Raw genomic sequence first — 22,458 nt, 5'->3', positions numbered from 1 at the left:
GTCACAACTGTTCAGTGCTGCTGTTCTAACAAAAATGGCCGTAGACACTGGAGTGTGGTACAGTGTATAGCAATAAAACTTTATAGACATGGAAATTTAAATTTCATCTAGTTTTCATATGTCACAAGATATTATTCTTTTGGGTTTTTTTTTCCCCCAACTATTTAAAAATGTAAAAACCAGGGGATTAAGAGTACACTTATCTTGATGAGCACTGAGTATTATATAGAATTGTTGTATCACTATATTGTACACTTGAAACTAATTTAACATTGTATGTTAACCACATTGGAATTAAAAGGAAAAAAATGTAAAAACCATTCTTTTTTTTTTTTTAACATTTATTTATTTTTGAGACAGAGAGAGAGCATGAACAGGGGAGGGTCAGAGAAGAGAATCTGAAACAGGCTCCATGCTCCGAGCCGTCAGCACAGAGCCCGACGCGGGGCTCGAACTCATGGACCGCGAGATCGTGACCTGAGCCGAAGTCGGCCGCTTAACCGACTGAGCCACCCAGGCACCCATAAAAACCATTCTTAACTTGGCCATCCATATAGTCTCAACTGGTTGCTTCCTACTCGTTATGCAAAGTAGATATTGAATCTTCCTTTACCATCATCCTCAGGATTCCTTTATCCTTCCTCTTGGATCAGGTACCCTATTTTCCCAGGCCCACTACTGCACCTACATCTCCAAGATTAGGGACCCCTGTCTTACCCTCTCCAGAGAATTAAACATCCGGATTCTGCTGAAGAAAGGGAGGAGCTAGGAAGCAATCTAGGTGGTTCTCTAACCCCACTCCCAATTCCAAAGGCACCTGGTACTGCCAGTTGCAAAGCTTTTTGAGTAGGCTTTTCCCAAGACTACTGAGGATTCAGACTGTTGTCTTGGCCCTGTTAAGTCATTTTCTTATCCTTCTTCTTTTTAGCTTCTGAAATTTTATTGCTAACATCTCAACCTATTTTCCTCAACCTTTAGCTTTATGTCTTGTTGTTTTAATTATTTTTAATTTTTAATTATTATTATTTTTAAATAATCTCTACACCCAGCATGGGGCTTGAACTTACGACCCTAAGATCCAAGAGTCACATGCTGTACCAACTGAGCCAGACAGGTGCCTCTAGCTTTATGTCTTTTGTTTTTGTTTTTTTGTTTTTTTTTTTAATGTTTATTCATTTTAGACACAGAGACAGAGCATGAATGGAGGAAGGTCAGAGAGAGAGGGAGACACAGAATCCGAAACAGGCTCCAGGCTCTGAGCTCTCAGCACAGAGCCCGACGCGGGGCTCGAACTCACGGACCACGAGATCATGACCTGAGCCGAAGTCGGTCGCCCAACCGACTGAGCCACCCAGGCGCCCCCCCTTTTTTTTTTTAATGTTTATGTATTTATCTTAGAGCGTGAGCACACACACAAGCGCAGGAGGGGCAGAAAGAGAGGGAGACACAGAATCTGAAGCAGGCTCCAGTCTCTGAGCTGTCAGTGCAGAGCCTGACACGGGGCTCAAACCCACAAACTGCAAGATCATGACCTGAGCCAAAGTCGGATGCTTAACTGACTGAGCTACCCAGGCACCTATAGCTTTATGTCTTAAAATCCTTTTGCTGTATTTTTGGTGTTTGTTTCTAAAGAGGAAAAAGAAAATCTGATACACGTCTTCAGACTGGCTTTTTGACAGAGAAACCATCAATGCTTTTTATGTTGAGAGAATTATACCTTTTTTATAAGAATGAAAAAATAGAAATGTCCATCAAAGGGGAATTATTTAAATAAATTGTGGCTCAACTACACAATGAAATAGTAACAGTCACAAAACCTAATGTTATGAAAGAATAATACCACAGAAAAATGTACCTTATTAAGCAGGAAAAAAAAGATCATAAATCTGGGGCCCCTGGGTGGCTCAGTCAGTTAAGTGACTGACTTTGGTTTAGGTCATGGTCTCCTGGTTCGAGGGTTCGAGCCCCATGTTGGGCTCTGTGCTGACAGCTTAGAGCCTGGAACCTGCTTTGGATTCTGTGTCTTACTCTCTCTCTACCCCTCTCCTGCTCATGCTCTGTCTGTCAAAAATAAATAAACATTAAAAAATTAAAAAACATAAACCCTATCTTCAAAACAATTACAGTTTTAAAAGTATATATATCTTAAAGGGAAAACAATGTCTTCTAACATACAGTCATAGGATATATACAAAGAAGAAAGTAACATACCAGAAAGTTGAGGTGTTTGTCTCTCAAATGATGAGATGACAGATCAGATAGAACATAAATGCTCAACAGATAGAAATTCCCAAGGAGGAACATGTGAGAGTAAGCATGTCTTTCTGCTGGGGCCTTCTATCACACTATTCTGCCGGATTGGGTATAAATACCACCCTATTCTGTAGGGTTGCCAGGTTGAAGCCTGTGTCCAAGGGTGGTCTGAAGAGCTATGCAAACCCATGGCCCTTTTCCCTTTTCCAGCCACCTAATGATCCCCACGGTATCCAGAGAGAAGACCTCATCCTGAGTCTTCGAGCTGTGCTGGCTTCTACACCGCGATTTGCTGAGGTGGGTCTAGCCAAGGTTAGGTATGTAGCCTCAGCCCAAAGAAGGCTCTGAAGAAAGAATAGTAAGAGTATGGGAAAAAGAAAGATCCAGTATACATTTTAGGGTATGGCATTTCTGCAAATGTCTTAAGGCTTGTGTGGCAAGTATCTTCAGACCTTCAGAGTAGAAAACTTTACCATCTCTTTGTTTAAAATAATCCAGTCCCTATATGGTGCTCTCTTTTGAAATCTTGTAGTGTTGCCAACTAGCCCACTTTTCAGGTTAATCGGGAGTCTGGCCACAGGTTGGCAGGAAGGTTGGTTTACAGTCACAACTCCTGATTCAACTGTAATTCTCTGATGTAGGTCCTACCCTGGGGACTGGTGGCAGTAAAGACATAGTTGGCCTTGGCATTGCTACAACACTACCCATCTCAGACTTCACTTCTTCCTTCTCTCCCACAGTTCCTGCTGCCCCTGCTGATTGAGAAAGTAGATTCTGAGATTCTGAGTGCCAAGCTGGATTCTCTGCAGACTCTGGTGAGTGGTTTCTTTCTTCCCAGGGTCCAGCTGTCTAGACAATTCAGGGGCGCTAATGAATATAGCAGAGAGCCAGGGAACATAATCCAGTGGCCTTCATGAGAGGGATAACCAGAATCTGGGCTTATATGTTGGCCTAAAGCAATCCCCCGCACCAGCTACATAACTGTCTGGTCCCATAGTAACTGAGTGGCAGCTGAGGAAAGGCTGAACTCTATGCTTGTTTTCCATCAGTCGGGATGAACTTCCATTTTTCTGTGACCTGGATACGACTTTTGTGAAATCCTGCTGGTTCTATTGCTGAGAGCCATGCTCCTTCAGGTGCCATTCTACTGAGGTGCCTGCATGTCCTCGGAAGTCTGATTGTGTAGATAGCTGATGCCTGCGCTTTCCTTGGCAGAATGCTTGCTGTGCTGTGTACGGACAGAAGGAACTGAAAGACTTCCTCCCCAGCCTTTGGGCTTCTATCCGCAGAGAGGTGAGTGTTTATTAGATAAACTCACTACTGTTAACTCCCAGTTGCCGGACGTGACGGGAAATAACACAGGCTGTCCTTTTCCCTGTTGTTGGCCTGGTTATTCAGCAAGCCAGTAAGTGGGCATACTTCTGGTTGAATGACAAGGGAAAGGGTCAGCTGTTTGATGATGGCACATGATCACCTTTGCATAGTGCCCACTTCCTGTCCTTCCATGGTAAGGAGCACAGGTCATGGTGCATCTGGCACCATACTGAATAAGATGGGAGAAGAAGAGACTCGGGAAAGGGGATCCCAACAGCCCCTGCTCAAAGTTGGTATCCTGTTTCTCAAAAAGTATGTGTATCAATTCTAGTGGGACCAAGGACTTGGTGAGAATACACCCATTGAGAAGAAACTCACTTGAAGGGTTAATTTCTATGGCTGTACCCTAAAGGTTCTCAAACCCCACTCCCCAAAGGAAATAGGCAGTGGGTGGGTGGGCTCTCACCTGGTGCAGGCTCACCTCAGTAGCCATGGGATCCCTCCCTGACAGGTGTTCCAGACGGCAAGTGAGCGGGTGGAGGCAGATGGCCTGGCAGCCCTCCACTCCCTGACTGCGTGTTTGTCTCGCTCTGTGCTGAGGGCTGATGCCGAGGACCTCCTTGACTCCTTCCTTAGCAACATTCTACAGGGTAATGGGACCATGGCAGCCAGAAAAGGGGTTGAGTACAATAGAAAGGAGTTTCTTAAGGCCAGTGACCTTTCATGAGTAGCCCCCCGTGTTCAGTGACTTGGGTGCTGGAGCTGTACTTTGATTTGAAAACAATTTGAGTGGTAACTGCTAGCAAACTGTCCCAAGTCTCAGTCTCCAGCTCCTGTGGACTGCAGGGGAATCGGGCAGCATTCAGCCTACTCCCCAGGTCTGTGATGTGCTGCCCCTCTAGACTGCAGGCACCATCTGTGTGAACCGGACATGAAACTGGTGTGGCCTAGTGCCAAACTGTTGCAGGCAGCTGCAGGTGCATCTGCTCGGGCCTGTGACCATATCACCAGCAACGTACTGCCTTTACTGCTGGAACAGTTCCACAAGCACAGTCAGGTAAGGAAATGGAATCTTTTGAGGAAATGGTGGGACCCTTGCTAGGATCCCTTTCACAGAGAGAGAGAGCTAAGCATTGAGCTTATCCCACATAATACATCTTGGGCTTTTCTCCCGTCAGCTTCTTCTGGTTCCCTTGTTCACTCTTTCTGACACTCTTACATAAAAGGATAATTTTCCTCACTTCCAGAGGAGCAGGACTGAAATCTTTTAAAATATTCTTGACCGCAGTACCCCTTAAAACATTACAGAGCAACCAGCGGCGGACAATCCTTGAAATGATCCTGGGTTTCTTGAAGCTACACCAGAAATGGAGCTATGAAGACAAGGGTGAGGTCACCTTCCAGGTGTGGTGTTCTGGGGGCTGCTGAGCACTGTATTCCTATCAAGGATGGCAGGCAAGGAATGCTACAGAGAGGTACTCTAGAACAACAGCATTCCTGTTGTTCTGAGGTTGTAACACCAGAGCACACTTACCAGATGAGGCCTGTTTATTTTTTCCTAGACTACTTCCTGGACACCCAATGGATTAAGCTCTTTGAATCTTGCCCCAAGTTGTCTTTGCATCACTGCTGAGTCAGGGCTTCTCTCTAACCTGGACTCCGTCTGTCCTAGATGAAAGGCCGCTGAATGGCTTCAAGGACCAGCTGTGCTCACTGGTGTTCATGGCTCTGACAGATCCCAGCGCCCAGCTTCAGCTTGTTGGCATCCGTACACTCACAGTCTTGGGTGCCCAGCCAGGTACACTTAGGAGAAAGAGAAAAGAAAGGGTATTGGTTCCTTCCTTGCTATTTTCTGTCTTAAGAGAAGAGCAATCCTAATTCCCTGGTTCTCACTGTAAGTCTGGATGATTTGGGATTTCTAATACGACTTTTGGAAGGGTTTTGGTGGCTACAGAGGAAGAAAGATGAGGTTTGTGTTTCCTTTTAACACAGATCTTCTCTCTTCTGGGGACTTGGAGCTGGCAGTGGGTCACCTGTACAGACTGAGCTTCCTGGAGGAGGACTCCCAGAGTTGGTGAGAATTGAAAGCAGCAAGCTGTCGCAGGGCTCTCTGCTTCTGACCCTTGGCTCTCCCTAAGGGAGTGGGCCTGTGCTTGGTAGTCAGAGCCAGAGATTTCAGACTTCTCTTTTTTGGGGGACATTACGAAGCCCTGTCCAACTTAGTGGTGTAGATACTTGAGTCCTGCTCTTCAGCAAGGCAAGCTTGGCAGCCCACGCCCCTGAATCTGCCCGATGGCTGGCCTAGGCAAGAGAACAGTGGGCCAGGGCTTAGCTATTGCTCATCTGCCTTGTGTCCCCAGCAGGGTGGCAGCACTGGAAGCATCGGGAGCCCTGGCCACTCTCTACCCTGTAGCCTTCAGCAGCCACCTAGTGCCCAAGCTTGCTGAGGAGCTGGGCAGAGGTATGTGCCTCTAATCTTCAGTGGCTCGCCACTTCCCAGGGATGTTTGGGGGCCTTCATGCATGCCATCACACAGTGAAATCCTGTCTCCTGGGTTGCTTGCAGGGGAGTTAGATTTGGCTAGAGGGGATGAGCCTGCCAAATGCTCCCGGCATCTGCGCTGTCTACAAGCCTTATCAGCTATATCAACACATCCCAGTATTGTCAAGGAGACCCTGCCTCTGCTGCTACAGCATCTCTGCCAGATGAATAAAGGTAACTACCAGGAATAATCATCAAGGAGCTAGGCTGAATGGGGAACCGTAGGCACATTCAGAGTTGATGTCTCTAAGGCAGTGGTTCCATTTGGTGACTATACATCGGTAGAATCACATGGGAACCTTTAAAAAATGTTGCTGCATGGGACTCGAACAACTGTAATTGAGTGCCCAAGTGAATTTGATACGAAATCAGAATGAAAAAGCACCACTCTAGGGCCATGGTTACTGAAAATGTCCATCAACCAGCAGCTTGGGCATTGTCTGGGAACTCGTTTGAAGTGCAGAATTTCAGGCCCTACTGATTAGAATCTGCTTTAAACAAGATTTCCAGGTAACTCCTACACACCACTGTTTCAAGGCATAAGTGACAACAGTCACTGCTACTGTGAGCCTGTGCATGCCCCACCAGGGCTCTCACTATAACTTCCTCAGCTCCCAGCTCTGCAGTGCCCAGCCCTGCAGAAGATCCAATGGATGTTCCAGCACCTGATACATCTCAGAGTGTGGCTGGAGTTTGACTCCTGACTTTGCACTTACTATAACCCTGGAAAGCCACTGGTGGTTTTATTTAGCCTCCACATCCTCCTCTATAAAATAGGGAAAATGATACTTCTAGGGTTGTGAAAACTGAGAAAATACGTATGAGTGCTTCTGTTGCAGAGCTGACACAGCCAGTTCTGCTCCAAAATCTGAGTAGGTAAAAAGAAACAGCCAAAAGAATGACATTTCTTGGCTCTTTATCAGCCACTCTTGGACTCTTTAGTCACTCATCTTTGATTATTTTTCCCATATTCTGTATCTGAAAGATCTGGAAGTGCTTTCAAGAAAACTTTACAGAGAATACTTTGTTACTACACAGGGTATATGGTTGCAGGAACCAGTGAAGTTATTGCTGTCTGTCAGAGCCTCCAGCAGGTGGCAGAAAAATGCCAGCGGGACCTTGAGAGCTGCTGGTATTTCCATCAGACAGCTGTACCTTGCCTGCTCGCCCTGGCTGTGCAGGCTTCCATGCCAGGTAACTTTCTCCACCCTGCACCTTCTCTGTCCCTCCTCTGGGCTTCAGCCTTCCACTACTGGTGAGCAGCACTGCCACTTGGAGGCTACCACTGACATTACATTTTGTCCCAGCAGAGGCTTCTTTTGAATCCTTTGTCTCCAAAGTGAAATTTCACTTCAAGCAAAGGATGTCAACCTGACCAGTGGCAAGAATCAAAATCTACTCGTGTTAGCGAAACTCAGCAGGATCCACACCTATTTTTCTCAATAATTGCTATGTAATTAGGTAGAATTGGGCTCTGGAATCAAGCTGACCTGGTTGGGTTTCATCTTCAACTCCACCACTTGTTAAGTGAAGATATTTAGCCTTGTAAGCCTGTTTCCTCGCTTAAAAGGGGAAGAAATAGCATAAAATCTGTATCACGGGGTAGTTAGTAAGGATTAAAAAAAAAACATGTGGTGCTTGGCAACAGAGTACATAGTATGTATGTATGGCAGCTCCACGTATGTAGCTGTTATAATAATAATGACCCCTGACAATACATCGGTGTTATCTTTAAATTTTGGAAAAAACTAAAATAACTATTTCTGAAGTTCAGAAGATCATAACAACGAGATTTATTTTCCACGTTGCCGAGTCTGAGGACTGCACAAAGTTCTCAAGAGCTCTCCGTAGCCCATGTTAACCATTCCTGTTTCTAGTGCCGTGCTCACGCTCAGGGCCACAGCAGCGCTAGGAGACAGGTTTAAAACTGATGCCATTGTAACTAGAGTCATGATGATGACAGGATCTAATCATCTGAACCACAGTCGTGGCCTGGTGATTGTGTGTGTGTGTGTGTGTGTGTGTGTATTTTTCAGAGAAGGAGCACTCAGTTCTGAGAAAAGTACTGTTGGAGGATGAGGTCTTGGCCTCCATGGTGTCTGTCATTGGCACTGCCACCACCCACTTGAGCCCTGAGTGAGTATAATCATTGATGTGGCTTGACCATAGGCAGGATAGCAGTCTTAGGAAGAAGCAGCAGATAGCTGCCTCCTGAGCTATCTTTTACCCAGAATCAAATGTGGAGGGAGTTGTTTTGCTGGCAAAGTAAGAGGAAGTGGCTTTTTAGCACCATGGATTAGGGGGTAGGGGAGGCACGGGCTAATGGTTCTCAGCTACAGATGTGCAGAAGAATCACCTGTGGACTATTTTTGAAATATATGTTGCATTCTCTCACCAGATTGTAAGCTTCAGAACAGGGATGTAATCGGATTCACTGCTAAATCATCAGGGCCTAAAATGGGAATGGTTCTTGGCACATAATATATGCTGAATTAGCATTTGTTGGATGCATGAATGATCATCTTCGGGCCCATTGACTCAGTGACTCTAATGTGAACCCAGGGTACTTCAGAACCCTGGCTTCTTGGTGATACCTAGTCCTCTACCCCCAGCTTAGCTGCCCAGAGTGTTGCCCACATTGTGCCCCTTTTCTTGGATGGCAACGTCTCCTTTCTGCCTGAAAACAGCTTCCCTTGCAGATTCCAGCCATTCCAGGTGAGGGTCTGATGGACCAGAATGGGGAGAATCTTGGGACTTTCCTTCAAATCTTTAGGGCTAATCTGGGATGGGTTTGGGGCAGAAAAGCCTCTTGCTGGCAGGACAGGCTTGCTAGGGTTTTTCTCCCTTTACAGGATGGCTCCTCAGGGCAGAGGCGGCTGGTTGCATTGCTTATGGCCTTTGTCTGCTCCTTGCCTCGAAATGTGAGTACATTTGGGGAGTACCGTAGTTTAACCCTGAGGAGGGGAGGTAGATCCCAAGTGACTTCTGGGCAGAAATTTGTCATAGGCTAAGCTGATCTTCTGTTTTACTCACTGGAGAGTTTAGCTCTCATCCATCTTGACCCCTGCTGCCACTTTTTCTTCTTCTTTTTTTTTCTCCTTAAGTTTATTTATTTATTTTGAGAGAGAGAGAGAGGCAGAGAGAGTTCCAAGCAGGCTCCACACTGTCAGCAGAGAGCCCAACGCGGGGCTCGATCCCACGAACCGTGAGATCATGACCTGAGCCGAAATCAAGAGTCGGATGCTTAACCGACTGAGCCACCCAGGCGCACCCCCCTGCTGCCACTTTCTACTGCGTATCTCTCGGAGTTCAAGTGTTCTCTGCGTGCGTTACATGGTCAGGTTTTATGTAGGTGGAAATCCCTCAACTGAACCAACTCATGCGGGAGCTTGTAGAGATGAGCTGCTGCCCCAGCTGCCCCTCCTCCTCCACCGCTGCTGCCAAGTGCTTTGCAGGACTCCTCAACAAGCTCCCTGCAGGTACTGAAATAAGGCTGGGGCGGGGAGGGGGTGGGGGGGGTGCGTAGGGAGCCTCCTGGAATTAATTACTGATGAAATCTTGGAAGCTCAGTCCTCCTGCCCTTTAAAAAAGGAGCTGCTAATAATATAATAGGGCCTCCTAGGGGACAGCCCTTGGGACAAGAGTCAAGACCAGAGCTGGGCAAAGCATTACAGGACATAAGAAGATAAGAAGGTTCAAGCAGAGTGCTCTGTCTAGGTCTGTCACCCTACTCCCTACAGGGAGCTCTTAGAGATCATTTTTTACTAGAAGCAGACCGCTCTTTCCGAATACCAGCACCCCTGCGTTATGAGATACTAGCCTCTCATGCTAGCATCCTAGAGCTGAGTGGGCAGAGTCACAGCCAGAATGATACTGTTCCTTTCTGATGGCCTCTCAGGGAGCTTTGTATTTAAATGATTTACATCATTTGTTGGTAAAGAAGAAATCTGTAGCCTCTGCATCAGTGTTTCCTCTCTTATTTTTAGGGCAACAGCTAGATGAATTCCTGCAGCTGGCAGTGGACAAAGTGGAGGCTGGCCTGAGCCCTGGCCCCTATCGTAGTCAGGCCTTCACACTGCTTCTCTGGGTAAGGTCCCAGAATGGATTCTAGTTAGACAGTTCTGTCTGGTTAAATAAAAGTCTCTCCATTTGACCTTGAACCCTAAACATGCTTCTTGAGGCTTTGGGGTTTGAATGTCATGCATGCCCCTGTCAGACTGTTCTCTGATTACAGGTAACAAAGGCCTTAGTGCTTAGATATCATCCTCTCAGCTCATGCCTTACAGACCGGGTAAGTCTTTTCTGGAGCCAGGAGAGCCAAAGACCTAAATAGTAACTTCCTTGTTGATCCTTTTCCTCCCAGAAACCACTGCCATCCTCCTCATGGGTATTGAAGATTCATTCTTCTCTCCTGATGCACCTCTTTTCTCCAGCTCATGGGCCTCCTGGGTGATCCAGAACTAGGCCCAGCAGCAGCTGATGGCTTCTCTCTGCTCATGTCTGACTGCACGGACGTGTTGACCCGTGCTGGCCATGCTGAAGTGCGTATCATGTTCCGCCAGCGGTTCTTCACAGATAACGTGCCTGCTTTGGTCCAGGGTTTCCATGCTGCTTCCCAAGGTGAGAAGGGTCTAAAAGGCCCTAAATATACACACCTTTTCTTTACTCAGGTCACATTCCCTAAAATAATTTAAGACGTGAGTGCTTCTTTAGAGCTACAGTGTGATCTGTACCTAAAAGGCTAAACTTCCAGAATCTTGTCCCACTTTTTTCCTTTGATAAATCTTGCTTTTTCTTAGCTTGAGGTTTTTGTTTGTTTGAACCTCTTTCTCGGCTGATGTCCCAGCTTCATCAGAGATTGGAGTTGAATGTTCAACTCTATATGTCTGAGACCAGTTTCTTCCTAAGCTTTTCCATGTTTTTACAGATGTGAAGCCAAATTACCTGAAGGGCCTGTCTCACGTACTTAATAGGCTGCCTAAGCCTGTACTCCTACCAGAGTTGCCTACGGTGAGCCCTGCAGTCAGAGCCTCAAATGGGGACTAAGTCACTGCCCCCAGCTGGTGCTAGAAACAGGGGGACAGGGAGGTGGAGGAGTAGCAGGCTCACCACATACTGCCTTTCTTCTGGCCCCTTAGCTGCTCTCCTTGCTGCTGGAGGCCCTGTCTTGCTCCGACTGTGTAGTTCAGCTCTCCACCCTCAGCTGCCTTCAGCCTCTTCTACTGGAAGCACCCCAGGTCATGAGTCTCCACGTTGACACCCTTGTCACCAAGTTTCTGAACCTCAGCTCTAGTCCCTCCATGGTGCGTTGAGCCCCAGCAACTCTTTGGCACCTACGTCTCTCCTTCACGGGTCTCCCCTCACCCCTGCCCCTTATGGTTGTGTTCCAGGCTGTCCGGATTGCCGCATTGCAGTGCATGCACGCTCTCACTCGCCTGCCCACCCCTGTGGTGAGTACCTGAGATGGCTCTTTCTGGCCTGGACACTTCTGAAAAGAGCCAGACAAGCACCTTTTTTGCCTTAGTCAAATGGGACTGACCACCCTGCTGTGTGATTGAGGTGCAAACTGCGAGGTACGCACAGACATGGATGTACCTATAGTAGAACGGCCATCCTGCCACATAGCACACTCTGGAATCACTAAAGGAGAATAGGAAGAACGTTGGTTGTTGAGTCAGAGACGCAGCCCTTTCGGTTGCCTTGGCTGAACAAGGCTGTGGTTCTTCTAACTCCACAGCTGCTGCCGTATAAACCACAGGTGATCCGAGCCTTAGCCAAGCCCCTAGATGACAAGAAGAGACTGGTGCGCAAGGAGGCAGTGTCAGCCAGGGGAGAATGGTGAGTTTCCAAGTCATGGATGAGATGGGATTGAAATGAGCCTCATCACTGATGCCGCCAACCTTCTTTTTGCCTACAGGTTTCTGCTGGGGAGCCCTGGCAGCTGAGCCCTCGGTCCTGGCCTACGCTGTTCTGACAGACAATCTAACCTGGAATTACTAACTATCAAGCCATGTTGCCCAAGGCAGGGAGACCACTGGCCTCTGATTGCCTCTCCCCAGGCCTCTGTTGCATGGCTGTATAGGAAACGTAGGAATCCTGACTTCTAATGGATTTGTGAAGTAACTGAGTGTGAGACTACTTGTGTTTGAGGAAAGATCTTGGTCTTAGGGCTCTTCCATTTATTTGTCAGAAAAAGGGAGATATGCTGCTGAGGGGTGAATGAATGCACACGAATGTGGCCCTGAGGACCAGAGATGATGGATGTGTGTGTACCTGCTGGAAAATAAAGATTTCTTTTGGTAATGGGGCTGTCAGATGTTTCCCCCTCCCCATTCATGCCTCAGTGGCACATAACCAGAGCACCAGTGCATAAGCTGTAGGAACACTAATGACAGAGACTGGCCAAGAATTTTCAGGGTATCCACCCCTCCAAGTAGAGCATAGGAAGCATGACCAGAACACCCACTCACTAGGTCTTGACCCTGACTTTTCCCTTCCTCGCCCTAAAGTAAAGGCAATGAAAAGCTATATATCTTTAAAAATCAAATACCTTTATTTTTCACCTTCAGCAGCATGTGAGAAGTGGCAGTGACCTCAGCAGTAGGCCTGGTGTCTTTGCCCTGTTGAGGAGCCAGGATCTCCACTCTACCATTCAGGTGTTTTCTCAGACAGTACGTGGAAGAGATGGTGGCCAACCCCAGTGCTGGAACCTGGAGGAGGTCGGGGTCAGCACCCGGCAAGGTTGCTAGCTGCCTAATCTCCAGTCTGGGGCTGGAACTTCAGTTTGCCTGAGCTGAGTAAAGGGACATCGGTCCTAGGATTTCTCCACATCGTGCCTGGTTCCCGCAGTGGCCAGCAGATTGGTCCTTGGGTTGTCCCTGCATGGTACTCTAAGGCAGGCCCACTGATTCTTTTTGCCCAAGGATTCCAAGAAGCTGTCCTTGGAAGCCCTTGAGACAATGCAGGAAGCAGAGTGGCACGCAGGTTGTGACAGACACAATCCAGCTCACACTGCCATCACAGAGGCTGAGTGAGCAGTCACCCAGGGAGGGGGGTCCCAAGTCATTCCATTCCCATGGGGCAGGTGACTGGAAGGCAACAGCACCCGAGTAAGCCAGTGCCTACAAGAGAAGATAGAATGTCCCTGAGTTCCAAGAGTTCTTGGTCTTCCTTCCTGATCCTCATTCCTCAGCAAGGAGTCAACTTTGGCATTAACCCCAACAGTAACCAAAGTTCTAGTGTGTCCAATGTGCCCTTTGGTGCCTTTAGAGGTTTCAAAATAAACCTCTAAGGGATCACCGCAAGGAATGACAGGCAGGAATGTAATAAGGACAGGAAAGGGGGGAAGGCAGGTACTTCTGGTCACCTAGTTATTACTGCCTTGGAGTTGCAATCTGAAAAGTGATTTACCCTGATCTCTTGGGCTAAGGGAGCTAACTTCATTTTTTTGGTCTTAGGACCTCTGTTAACAATAGACTGCTGCAATCCCACACGTTGTTGGTTTGAACTCCAGACACTACCATACCAATGCGAGGAGATGGGTGGTCACCATATCCTACCTAGAGGTCCCTTACTGACCACTCATTGCTTTCTCAGGATTCTGTTGTGTCATCTGAAAGCCTCGTGCGCGTATACCGCAGTTGTGGCCCCTAGCCCCTTTGGTTCAAATGAACAATGATCTCTACTCCCAGAGTCTGGATTTGTATTGTCCTGTAGGGTAGCCACTAGCCACACGTGCCTATTTAAACTAGTAAAAATAAAATGTCGATTTACGGGTGCATTAGCCACATTTCAGGTGTTCAGCAACCATATGTGGCTGGTGGCTAACGTCTTACACAGCACAGGAAAAGAACATTTTTTCTCTAACCATAGAGAGTTCTGTTGGACAGCACTAGTCTAGATGTTCTACTTTACCTTCCTGTGTCCACACCCAGGAATACCTTCCAGTTATCCAAGCAGCCGTAGTTGTAATGATTCCTGAAAACCTAGAGCCAAGAGAAATACAGGTTTCTACAAACCTCTTTTATTCACTCCCCCTCCTAATTTTCAAGCCTAAATTGGCTAGCTAAAGCTCAGCCAGGTGAGTTCTGACCTTTTATGATGCCTGCCCTTGTTGGCCCTAGACTGTGACCTCTGTTTTCAGGACAGCGGGATCAGTTACCCTCCACCCCAAGCCCCCTACTCACTCTGCCCTTGGCCTGCAGCCGACGTCTCTCCTTCTTGTTGATGTGCCTTTCGATACTAGTCTCCCCTCGACTGATGAGAACAGCATGCCATACAGTTAGGGCACCCAAAGCAAGTGCTACAGAACTAAGAAAAGAGGGGCCAAGGTTGGTGGGGAGGTTACAAGTAGGTATGAAATTGAACTGAGCTATAACGATCAGCTAGAGACCTCTCTGCTGAAGTCCCAGCCTACATCCTAGGTGAGTTCTTACTTCACTACATCTATAGAAAGCATCAATGAAAATGCATCAACATGAGCTAAGAATAAATTAGGTGGAAAGAAAGGTGGGGAAATTAAGTCTGTGTTACTAATAACAATGTTCCATACTCCTTACAATACCTGTGCTTAGGAAACTGCAGCGGGTAGTGAAAACAGCCAGGTTAGAACGGGCAGCATGCAATTCAGATCACAGTTCTCCCGTTCCCAACTGTGTATCACACAGCAACTCACTTCACCTCTCCTCTTCAGTTTTCCTCACCTGGAAAATGCAGTGCCCTACCTGGAAGCAGTTTAACTTACCTTGGCACATAACACTCCATGCTAGCATCCTTAGTGTTCCCTGCCCCAAAAGGCTGAAGAAAATGAAGCACTGACTCTTTGCCAAGCTAAGTTACACTAAGAACAGCAGCAGATGACACAGGCATGGGACCCTGCCTACACATGGGCACTGGAAAAGGTTTTTCTGAAGCTGTCCCCCATTTAAACCATCAAAAATGAGTGTTAAATACCTGCACAGGAACCAGAGGTAGACAAGACTCTTGTGAGTCACCCTTTCTCGGAAGGAGAAGGTGGGTGGTGGAGTCTGGTGATACGTCTAGGAAAAGAGAAGAGCAAGGTGGCTCATTTGCTGTTGATCTCCAGCACAGCCCCCAGCACCTGCAGGCAGGGAAGTGACCCAAACCCAGGATGAGAAAATAGGGAGTTAAGCCACAGAGGAGTCAGGGCAGCAGCCAGAGGGGTGGGCCAAGCCCGGAGGCATCACCATGTGGACAAACACTGGGCAGAGCGGGTCTGGACAGGATGGCAAAGCATAGGAGGAGCTGACCCTGGGCCTTCAGGTTTGACAACACAAATGGGGCTCCAGGGGAAGCCGCTCTGCTCCCCGGCTAGAACTCCCTCAGTGTGTGGCTGCGATCCTCAAGAGGGGGCTGGGCCCAGGCCCGGAATGCAAGAACAAGCAAGGAAAACTGAGTTCCACTAAGGACTAAAAGGACAGCAGAGGTTAAGTGGTATAATCGTGAGCCCAAGACGTCTCCAAATAAGGGGTCCTCACAGGCCTGGGGGAAGGCCTGGCATGGATGCCGAAAGACCAGGAGCAAAGAGTGATCAGACTGGCCCAGCCTGGTCCCTGTCCCCTGGAACCCCATTACACAGACTAACACAGACTCCTTGCTGCTCAGGCCGTCTCCAAGGCAGAGTCCCTGCTCAGCCCAAAGAAGGTGATGATGGGATAGAGAGCCCAAAACTATCACAAGCCAGGGACTTCCAGCTTGTCCCCAGGCCACTTAGTCCGCCCATGGCCCACAGCCTCCCAGAATACCCCTGGATCCAGTCTCAAGAGGCCCCTCAGCCAGCCTCTACAACTCCACTAGCAGGTGGGCCCCCGCTGCCTCAGCAACTCTACCCCCTGGCCTGAGCAGCAGGAGGCAGTGGCGTGGGGACGGCCCACCTGGTTGGCAACCGCCTGTAGTTTGTTCTTGTCGAGCTGTTTCATTTTCTAAGGGGATGGAAAACAGTGCTGGTTATACACTCAGGCCTCTAGGGTAGGGGTGCTACCAGCCCCACTCCTTAGGGACAGATTCCGCACCCCAAAATTCTACTGAGCTGCCCTGCTCCTAGCTATGGGCTCACCTCAATGGCAGCATAAGCTTCCCGGAAAAGGTCCCAACTTCCGTAGCTGCAGTAGACACAGCCCAGAGTCATGAAAAAGCAGAAAGAGAAGAAGTACCGATGGTTATAGTGGCCTACACAGTTGTTTAGCCAGGCTGGTGGGGGAAGGATTAAGGACAAGATCAAACACACAGCTTCAGGTCTCTCTGGTTCATTCTTGCTTCATGATGGCATCATCCAAGCACAGGGCCTCCAGTCACCAAGAACTATTTCCCGAAGGCAGGAAAATATGGGACTATTTCCAGATGTTAAAGCTTTTCAGAGCCCTCACAAGGCCCACCGGGAAATCATGAAAACTGAAATCCTTAAGCAAAATGAATCTGCCAACACTTCAACCTAGCTGGTGTCAACCAGCCATCTGTCTGGGACAGCAGAAGGGGACCGTTGGTTCTATCTGGCATGCCCAGTGGACAACCTGAAGCCCAAACATCTCTTTCCATCCCACAAACGTTAACGTGGTTAGAATAGATGCCTCGCTCCAAGATGGTCCCATAGAACCTGTAAGCCTCCTGCTTCCCTCGGAGATGGCCAGCCCCACCACTCCTCTCCTAACTTTTCATGAGCCCAGTGTTCTTTGAGGGATGCTAGAAGCCGTGGTTGTGGCCCTTCGCCCAGTGCAGGTGGCTGGAGCTAAAGGAGGCCTCATGCAGAAGAGATAATAAAAGGATACGGCAGTGATGATCCATCTTCAGCACACACCTGTGAGGGAGGGACACAGGCTCTGTTACGGTGGCCAAGGTTCTCGAGATGTCAGTGCCAATCCTTTCCTACAAGGACCAGCATCCTGCTGAGGTGGAAAGGGCACAGACTTTGAAGACAGCCAGGCCTTGCTTTAAACCCTGTTTCACTAGCTACGTGAACTGGTAGCTTGGACAAGGTTAGCTCCTCTCTCTCAGTTTCCACAAGCGATGACAATACCTAACTCACAGGACCATTCTGAGGACCAGGCGTCATGACATGAGGGTGCACTGCCTGGTGAGAAGACTTCATAAACATCTTCTCGGACTCCAGGCCTACATTCTGCCCTAGGGCTTCAGCAAAAGGGTCAAAGCTGGGGTTCACAGCAAGCAAAGCCAAGACCCACCTATTGCAGATGCTGCAGTGGTGTGTTCGGGCTGGCTTGGGGTAAATACACTTCTTACAGATGGAGACCGTTGCGATATCATTCCTACCCTGTGCAAAGGGAGAAAAGCATCGTGACAACCGTGGCAGCGAAGCTGGGTACCCTAAAAGATACCAAGGCCCTCTCACTCCCCCACGCCTAGGACTGGCTCTCGCAGCCTGCAGCTGTCTCCTTCCGGTATGCTCCTGTGGGGACCCACCTGGGGTGGGTATCCAGGTGGAGTGGTGATGGCCTGGTAGTAATGGAAGACGATGAGGATCAGATTCCAGTGGCTGTAGAAGAAGTGCCAGCAGAGCCGTGGCACTGAGTATGTTCGGAGGATGAGAGGCAGGACACACAGGTAGGCGATGGCCACAATGGAGCTGGTCAGCACGATCACCAACACCACGAACACCTGCCAGCACCAGTGAGGTCAGGTAGGCAGTGAGAGTTTGCCAACACCAAGAGTAGACTCGGGAATTTCCCCGGGGTAGGGGGCTGGTATGGGTCCCAAACCCAGTGTGGGTCCATCAGACACGTGTCCTTCTGCTACCCCAACACGTCCCTTTTCCTGCTCCCTGGGCATCACTCACCACCCCACACCAACGGATCACGTTGTCCACCAGCCAGTAGATAGGCTCAAAGGCAGCATCGACAGCGGTGTCACTGCCACCAAAGGAGTTGTAGAGCAGGGAGCGCAGGCAGACCTTGCCATAGCGCCAGCGCTGTACCAGGCCCCGGAGCAGAGGTGGGCAGCGGCGCCTGTAGCCCAGGAGCAGAAGCAGGCGCAGGCAGAGGCGGGCGGGGCCCAGCAGCAGGCTCCGCTGGCCCCGCATGGCTCCTAGGAGAGCATACCATTGTGAGAAGCCACTCTGGTCCTGTCCCTCCCTACCCCACCAGGGAGGCGGTCCAGAGCACCAGCTTAAAGGCAAAGACCTAAGGCCCAGCTGGGCCAGTCACCAGCTGTGAGACATAGGAAGTCACTCCACTTCTCAAGGGAATGGGTGGTGCCAATGCCCCAACCAGATTACATGGGGTAGGGCCTGGAGGTTCTGAGCGTGCAGAAATCCTACTTACATTACACCACTGGGCGCACACCAAATCCAAAATGATGCACACCTAGAGTAAGGGGCCACCCACAGTAAAAGGCTGAGGGAAAGGCAGGCAGCTCCAAGCCAAAGCGGGGTTTTTTGGAGTTCTCTTTGTAGACAGACCATTAGGTGGAGCACAGCTGACATGCACAAAGCTGCCACCACGCCTCTGTGGGCACGGCCACCACAGCAGAGGATTCTCAGGGTATCCCGCCTGCTCTAGACCAATGACCCACCTCCTAACAATTGCTCTTCACCAAGGAATGGCCAATGGGGGAGTGAGTACATCATATGTTGATCCTACATCTAGATCTTCCCTGGTGCTGAGTCTTAGCAAAAGATATTCCTCTTTCTTACTTCTTCTGAGCTGATGTTACAGGCCACCAGACCCAACCTGGTAGCATGAGAGTCCCTGTCTTCTGTCAGGACACCTCAGCTACCCTCTGCATGACATAAGATGCTCTGTCTCCAATTCCAGTCCCAGCCCCACCCCAAGGATACAAAAGCCAAGAAAACGTCAGTTTTTACGGCAGAATAACACCACAGGCAAGAAACACTGGCAGTGGGAGGGGGGCCTTCCTGCTGTGGCTCATGGAGACCGCAGAGCCTATCCTCTCAGTGATGAGTCTCCTTGGCCCAATTCTACTTTGATACTCACAAGTCTTCTCTGCAGCTGCTGCCCTTGGCCCCAAGCTACCCAACCAGCCTTCCGAGCTCTGCAAGTGCCTTCTTCTCCTCTATGTGATTTCTACCTCACCCAATAGCCATGGGAGGTCAGCTGCCCAGGTAATGTCCAGAACTGAAGTCATGGATTCTGTTGATGATAGTGTCATCAATTCTGCAGATTAAAGCCCTTACCAGAAAAGAAATTATCTGATTTCCCCCTAGGGCTACTGTGTCCTCAGCAACTCCACTGACTTATTTAAAAGGCAGCTCAAAACCCAACAGAAACTGGAGGAGGCTGCTCCACTGTAGGGATGGTTTCCGTTCAGTAACTGGAGCAAGGTACTCTCCTTGCACACTGGCTTATCACAAGAGGCCTTTCAAAGAAAACACTTTGTAACCTCCTTCTACAAGTTCTGTAAATGACCTAAGGCAAAGAGGAATCCAGCAGACAAGGCTAACAGAGAAAGAGAGATGATGATTCAGTAAGGACCTACTCTCTGCATCAGGATAAAGAAACTGGCCATTCCCATCACCTCCTAGGAGCTAAGAGAATTAAGGAGCAGTGTAGAAAGGGAGAAAGTAAAAACTCAGCCTTCCTACTTCCCGAGTTGGAGTTCTGTTTCTTAGCACCATGATATGACCTGAAGCATGAATTTTCTTTTTCCTTTTAAGTTTAATTTATTTATTTTGAGGAGGGAGGGGCAGAGAGAGGGAGAGACAGAATCCCCAAGCAGGCTCCACACAGTCAGCAAAGAGACTGACATGGGGCTCAAACTCACGAACCATGAGCTTAGCTTATGACCTGAGCTGAAATCAAGAGTTGGATGCTTAGCGGGGCACCTGGGTGACTCAGTCGGTTAAGCGTCCGACTTCAACTCAGGTCATGATCTCACAGCCCGTGAGTTCAAGCCCTGCATTGGGCTCTGTGCCGACAGCTGAGCCTGGAGCCTGCTTCAGATTCTGTGTCTCCCTCTCTCTGCCCCTTCCCTGCTCACGCTCTGTGTCTCTCTCACTCTCAAAAATGAATAAATGTTAATAAAAACTTTTTTTTTTTTCCCAACGTTTTTTATTTATTATTTTTGGGACAGAGAGAGACAGAGCATGAACGGGGGAGGGGCAGAGAGAGAGGGAGACACAGAATCGGAAACAGGCTCCAGCCTCCGAGCCATCAGCCCAGAGCCTGACGCGGGGCTCGAACTCACGGACCGCGAGATCGTGACCTGGCTGAAGTCGGACGCTTAACCGACTGCGCCACCCAGGCGCCCCAATAAAAACTTTTTAAAAAGAAGAGTTGGACACTTAGCCAACTAAGCCACCCAGGCACCCCTTGAAGCATGATTTTTCAAAATAGTGTACAGCCAGAGTCAAATGTAAGAGTGAGCCAAAAATTTCACCTCACAACAAATCCAAGTGACGTAGACTGTCCACACCATTGTTCATTCCCTTATGGTGGCTAATGGAAAGTTTCCTATTTGCTAAAATACTCTTTATAGCAATAACTTGCAAATAAGATGCATTCCTCACGTTTAATAAAATGAATTATATGCCATCTCTCCTGTCTCCAAAAACAAGAAACATTCCTTTTCAGATTCTCCACCTCCCATATTGTTCTCAACCACCTCTGGAATTCCTGACTGTATAGGAAATGCCTGCCTTAAGGACTAGACTTACCAACTCTCATCTATCCCATAACATCATTACTTAGGGTTCAATTCTGCCCTTAAGTAGTTCTGTGACCTTGGGCAAATCACCCAACCCTGCTAGAACTCAATTTCCTTGTGTTTCCATTCAGTGACAGGGTAGAGTTAAATGCTAAGGTCCTGTCCAGCTCTAATCCTTTAAGATTCTATATATACACTGGGTTAAGGTATAAATGAAATAGTTACAAATGCTTAGCACAATACCTGGCTCACAGAAATACTCAATAAGTACTTATTGAATGAACGGAGGATGCAGAAATGGTGAGGTTGATGAGATGTCTATCTGTGCTTACAAACAGCAGCAAGTGCACTCCTGCCAATGTGGTAACAGTAAATAAGTATCTGCTACTATCATTCTTCATGATCAGTAAAAAGCAATAGAAACCATTAGAATCACAGCACTTAAGAGCTTAAAGGGATTTTATAAAACAAATCCAACCAGAAATGAACCCAAACATGTGAACTGAAAGTCTGTAGAGCTACAGGTCAGATTTGAGTCAAGAGTCTGAAGCCAACCCCCTGCCGCTCATTTTAGCTAGTGGGGTTTAGGGGGTATGGAGATGCCAGGGAAGAGATATGTGATGGGGCCACACTTGAACATACAGAGCTAGAGCTCATTTCTCAGGAAATTGAACCACAGCAGAATTCAAAAAATTGTGATTTTGTGTGTGTTGTGGCAAGAGCGTGAACATGGGAGAAAACAGAGCAAAGCAGAGCTTCACTACCACCCCAAGCACAAGCCCTTAGCACTCTGATCCCTCAGTAGTAACCACAGACCATAGTGACTTCTGGCACCAGATTAGAGGGGATTGAAGGCCATAGCACTCCCCTCTTTCCAAGGCTCTAAGTCACCATCTGTTTTCCAAGGGGAAACTGGATTGGTGGGGGCTGGAGCGTTTGCACAGGTTAGGTTCCAAAGCAACCAAAAGGCAAGGGAAACTGAAATGAAAGTCATAGCAAATCTCAAGTGGACAAAGATGCTGCTCTCAGGATGTTTGCTGTCTTAAGCAATAGTTGTCAATCATCAGTAAGAGTAGCATTCTACTCATGTGCAGACTTTCGTTCCGAACTAACATATGCTTGAAAAAGTTAAGGATGGGCCCACATGACCTGAGCTCCGTTTGCGAGGATCCGACTGCAAGATCTGAAGCTGCAGTCACAAAAAGTCTTTATTTCTGAACGAGGGAGGCGTGGTCAAAGTGCGAAAGACTGGAAGTAAAAAAACCTTGGGTTCCGGTTTGGGCTCTACCTTGAACTATCTTCGAGGATCCTGAACAAGTTAAATCCTATCTCTGGATCTGAGTTTCCAAATCTGTGAAATGGGCAAGTTGGGTTGGCCTCCTTCCATGCTCCACGCTTTACAGCTGCCCGGAGGGTGCACTCCGCCAGGCAGGGCACTGCCGTTCTGGGCGGAGCAAGGAGAGAACAGGAACCCGGACTCGCAAAAAGGCCCCGAACAGGGCCCGACCCTAGAAAAAAGGGCAAGACTGGGGAGCAAAGTCCGCGGCTCCGCTCTTACCTGCCGCCTGCCGACTCCCCAGTCAACCAAATGGAACCCCGCAGCCTCCGCCGCCGTTCACTGTCACCCCCTCCAGCTCCGCAACCCGGCCGGGCCCGACTCAGTCCAACCAACCATCCTCTGCCAACCCCAGCACCAGCCTGCAGACTGGGACCCGC

General features: G+C 48.6%; 2 protein-coding genes across 9 annotated transcripts in view; one reads left to right on the top strand and one right to left on the bottom strand.

The window, feature by feature from the left end:
* The window catches only part of MMS19 (MMS19 homolog, cytosolic iron-sulfur assembly component), a 32,468-nt gene extending 20,057 nt beyond the window's left edge, over positions 1–12,411 (top strand). For 3 of the 5 annotated variants that reach the window (XM_058697346.1, XM_058697350.1, XM_058697349.1), the window contains 23 exons: positions 2,464–2,550; positions 2,994–3,068; positions 3,469–3,546; positions 4,079–4,217; positions 4,470–4,624; positions 4,876–4,954; positions 5,240–5,365; positions 5,560–5,641; positions 5,928–6,028; positions 6,133–6,282; positions 7,147–7,302; positions 8,145–8,244; positions 8,721–8,823; positions 8,961–9,029; positions 9,461–9,587; positions 10,095–10,195; positions 10,343–10,399; positions 10,542–10,728; positions 11,036–11,118; positions 11,247–11,411; positions 11,499–11,558; positions 11,846–11,946; positions 12,026–12,411. In XM_058697346.1, the coding sequence (XP_058553329.1) occupies positions 2,464–2,550; positions 2,994–3,068; positions 3,469–3,546; positions 4,079–4,217; positions 4,470–4,624; positions 4,876–4,954; positions 5,240–5,365; positions 5,560–5,641; positions 5,928–6,028; positions 6,133–6,282; positions 7,147–7,302; positions 8,145–8,244; positions 8,721–8,823; positions 8,961–9,029; positions 9,461–9,587; positions 10,095–10,195; positions 10,343–10,399; positions 10,542–10,728; positions 11,036–11,118; positions 11,247–11,411; positions 11,499–11,558; positions 11,846–11,946; positions 12,026–12,053 (2,409 nt within the window). In that variant the 3' untranslated portion in view covers positions 12,054–12,411. The remainder of the gene's footprint in view (positions 1–2,463; positions 2,551–2,993; positions 3,069–3,468; positions 3,547–4,078; positions 4,218–4,469; positions 4,625–4,875; positions 4,955–5,239; positions 5,366–5,559; positions 5,642–5,927; positions 6,029–6,132; positions 6,283–7,146; positions 7,303–8,144; positions 8,245–8,720; positions 8,824–8,960; positions 9,030–9,460; positions 9,588–10,094; positions 10,196–10,342; positions 10,400–10,541; positions 10,729–11,035; positions 11,119–11,246; positions 11,412–11,498; positions 11,559–11,845; positions 11,947–12,025) is intronic. The other 2 variants (XM_058697348.1, XM_058697347.1) reach the window with 2 other exon arrangements.
* Positions 12,412–12,777: 366 nt separating this feature from the next.
* On the bottom strand, positions 12,778–22,457 carry ZDHHC16 (zinc finger DHHC-type palmitoyltransferase 16). 4 transcript variants are annotated; one of them, XM_058697363.1, is made up of 11 exons: positions 22,301–22,456; positions 17,918–18,165; positions 17,545–17,739; positions 17,307–17,395; positions 16,893–16,921; positions 16,184–16,317; positions 16,002–16,049; positions 15,061–15,146; positions 14,295–14,418; positions 14,023–14,093; positions 12,778–13,229 (listed from the first exon to the last, which is right to left on the bottom strand). In XM_058697363.1, the coding sequence occupies exons 2-11, from the start codon at positions 18,158–18,160 to the stop codon at positions 13,115–13,117; spliced, it is 1,134 nt and encodes a 377-aa protein (XP_058553346.1). In that variant the 5' UTR covers positions 18,161–18,165; positions 22,301–22,456; the 3' UTR covers positions 12,778–13,114. The 4 variants fall into 4 exon arrangements, with proteins under 4 accessions (XP_058553346.1, XP_058553348.1, XP_058553347.1 ...); XM_058697365.1 differs by lacking the exon at positions 16,893–16,921 and having other exon boundaries at positions 16,184–16,229; positions 22,301–22,457; XM_058697364.1 differs by lacking the exon at positions 16,002–16,049.
* Between the last annotated feature and the right edge of the window lies 1 nt (position 22,458).

Source organism: Neofelis nebulosa, chromosome 13 (genome assembly GCF_028018385.1).
Source record: "Neofelis nebulosa isolate mNeoNeb1 chromosome 13, mNeoNeb1.pri, whole genome shotgun sequence".
NCBI lineage: Eukaryota > Metazoa > Chordata > Mammalia > Carnivora > Felidae > Neofelis > Neofelis nebulosa.
This window is presented reverse-complemented; position numbering and strand designations above follow the sequence as displayed.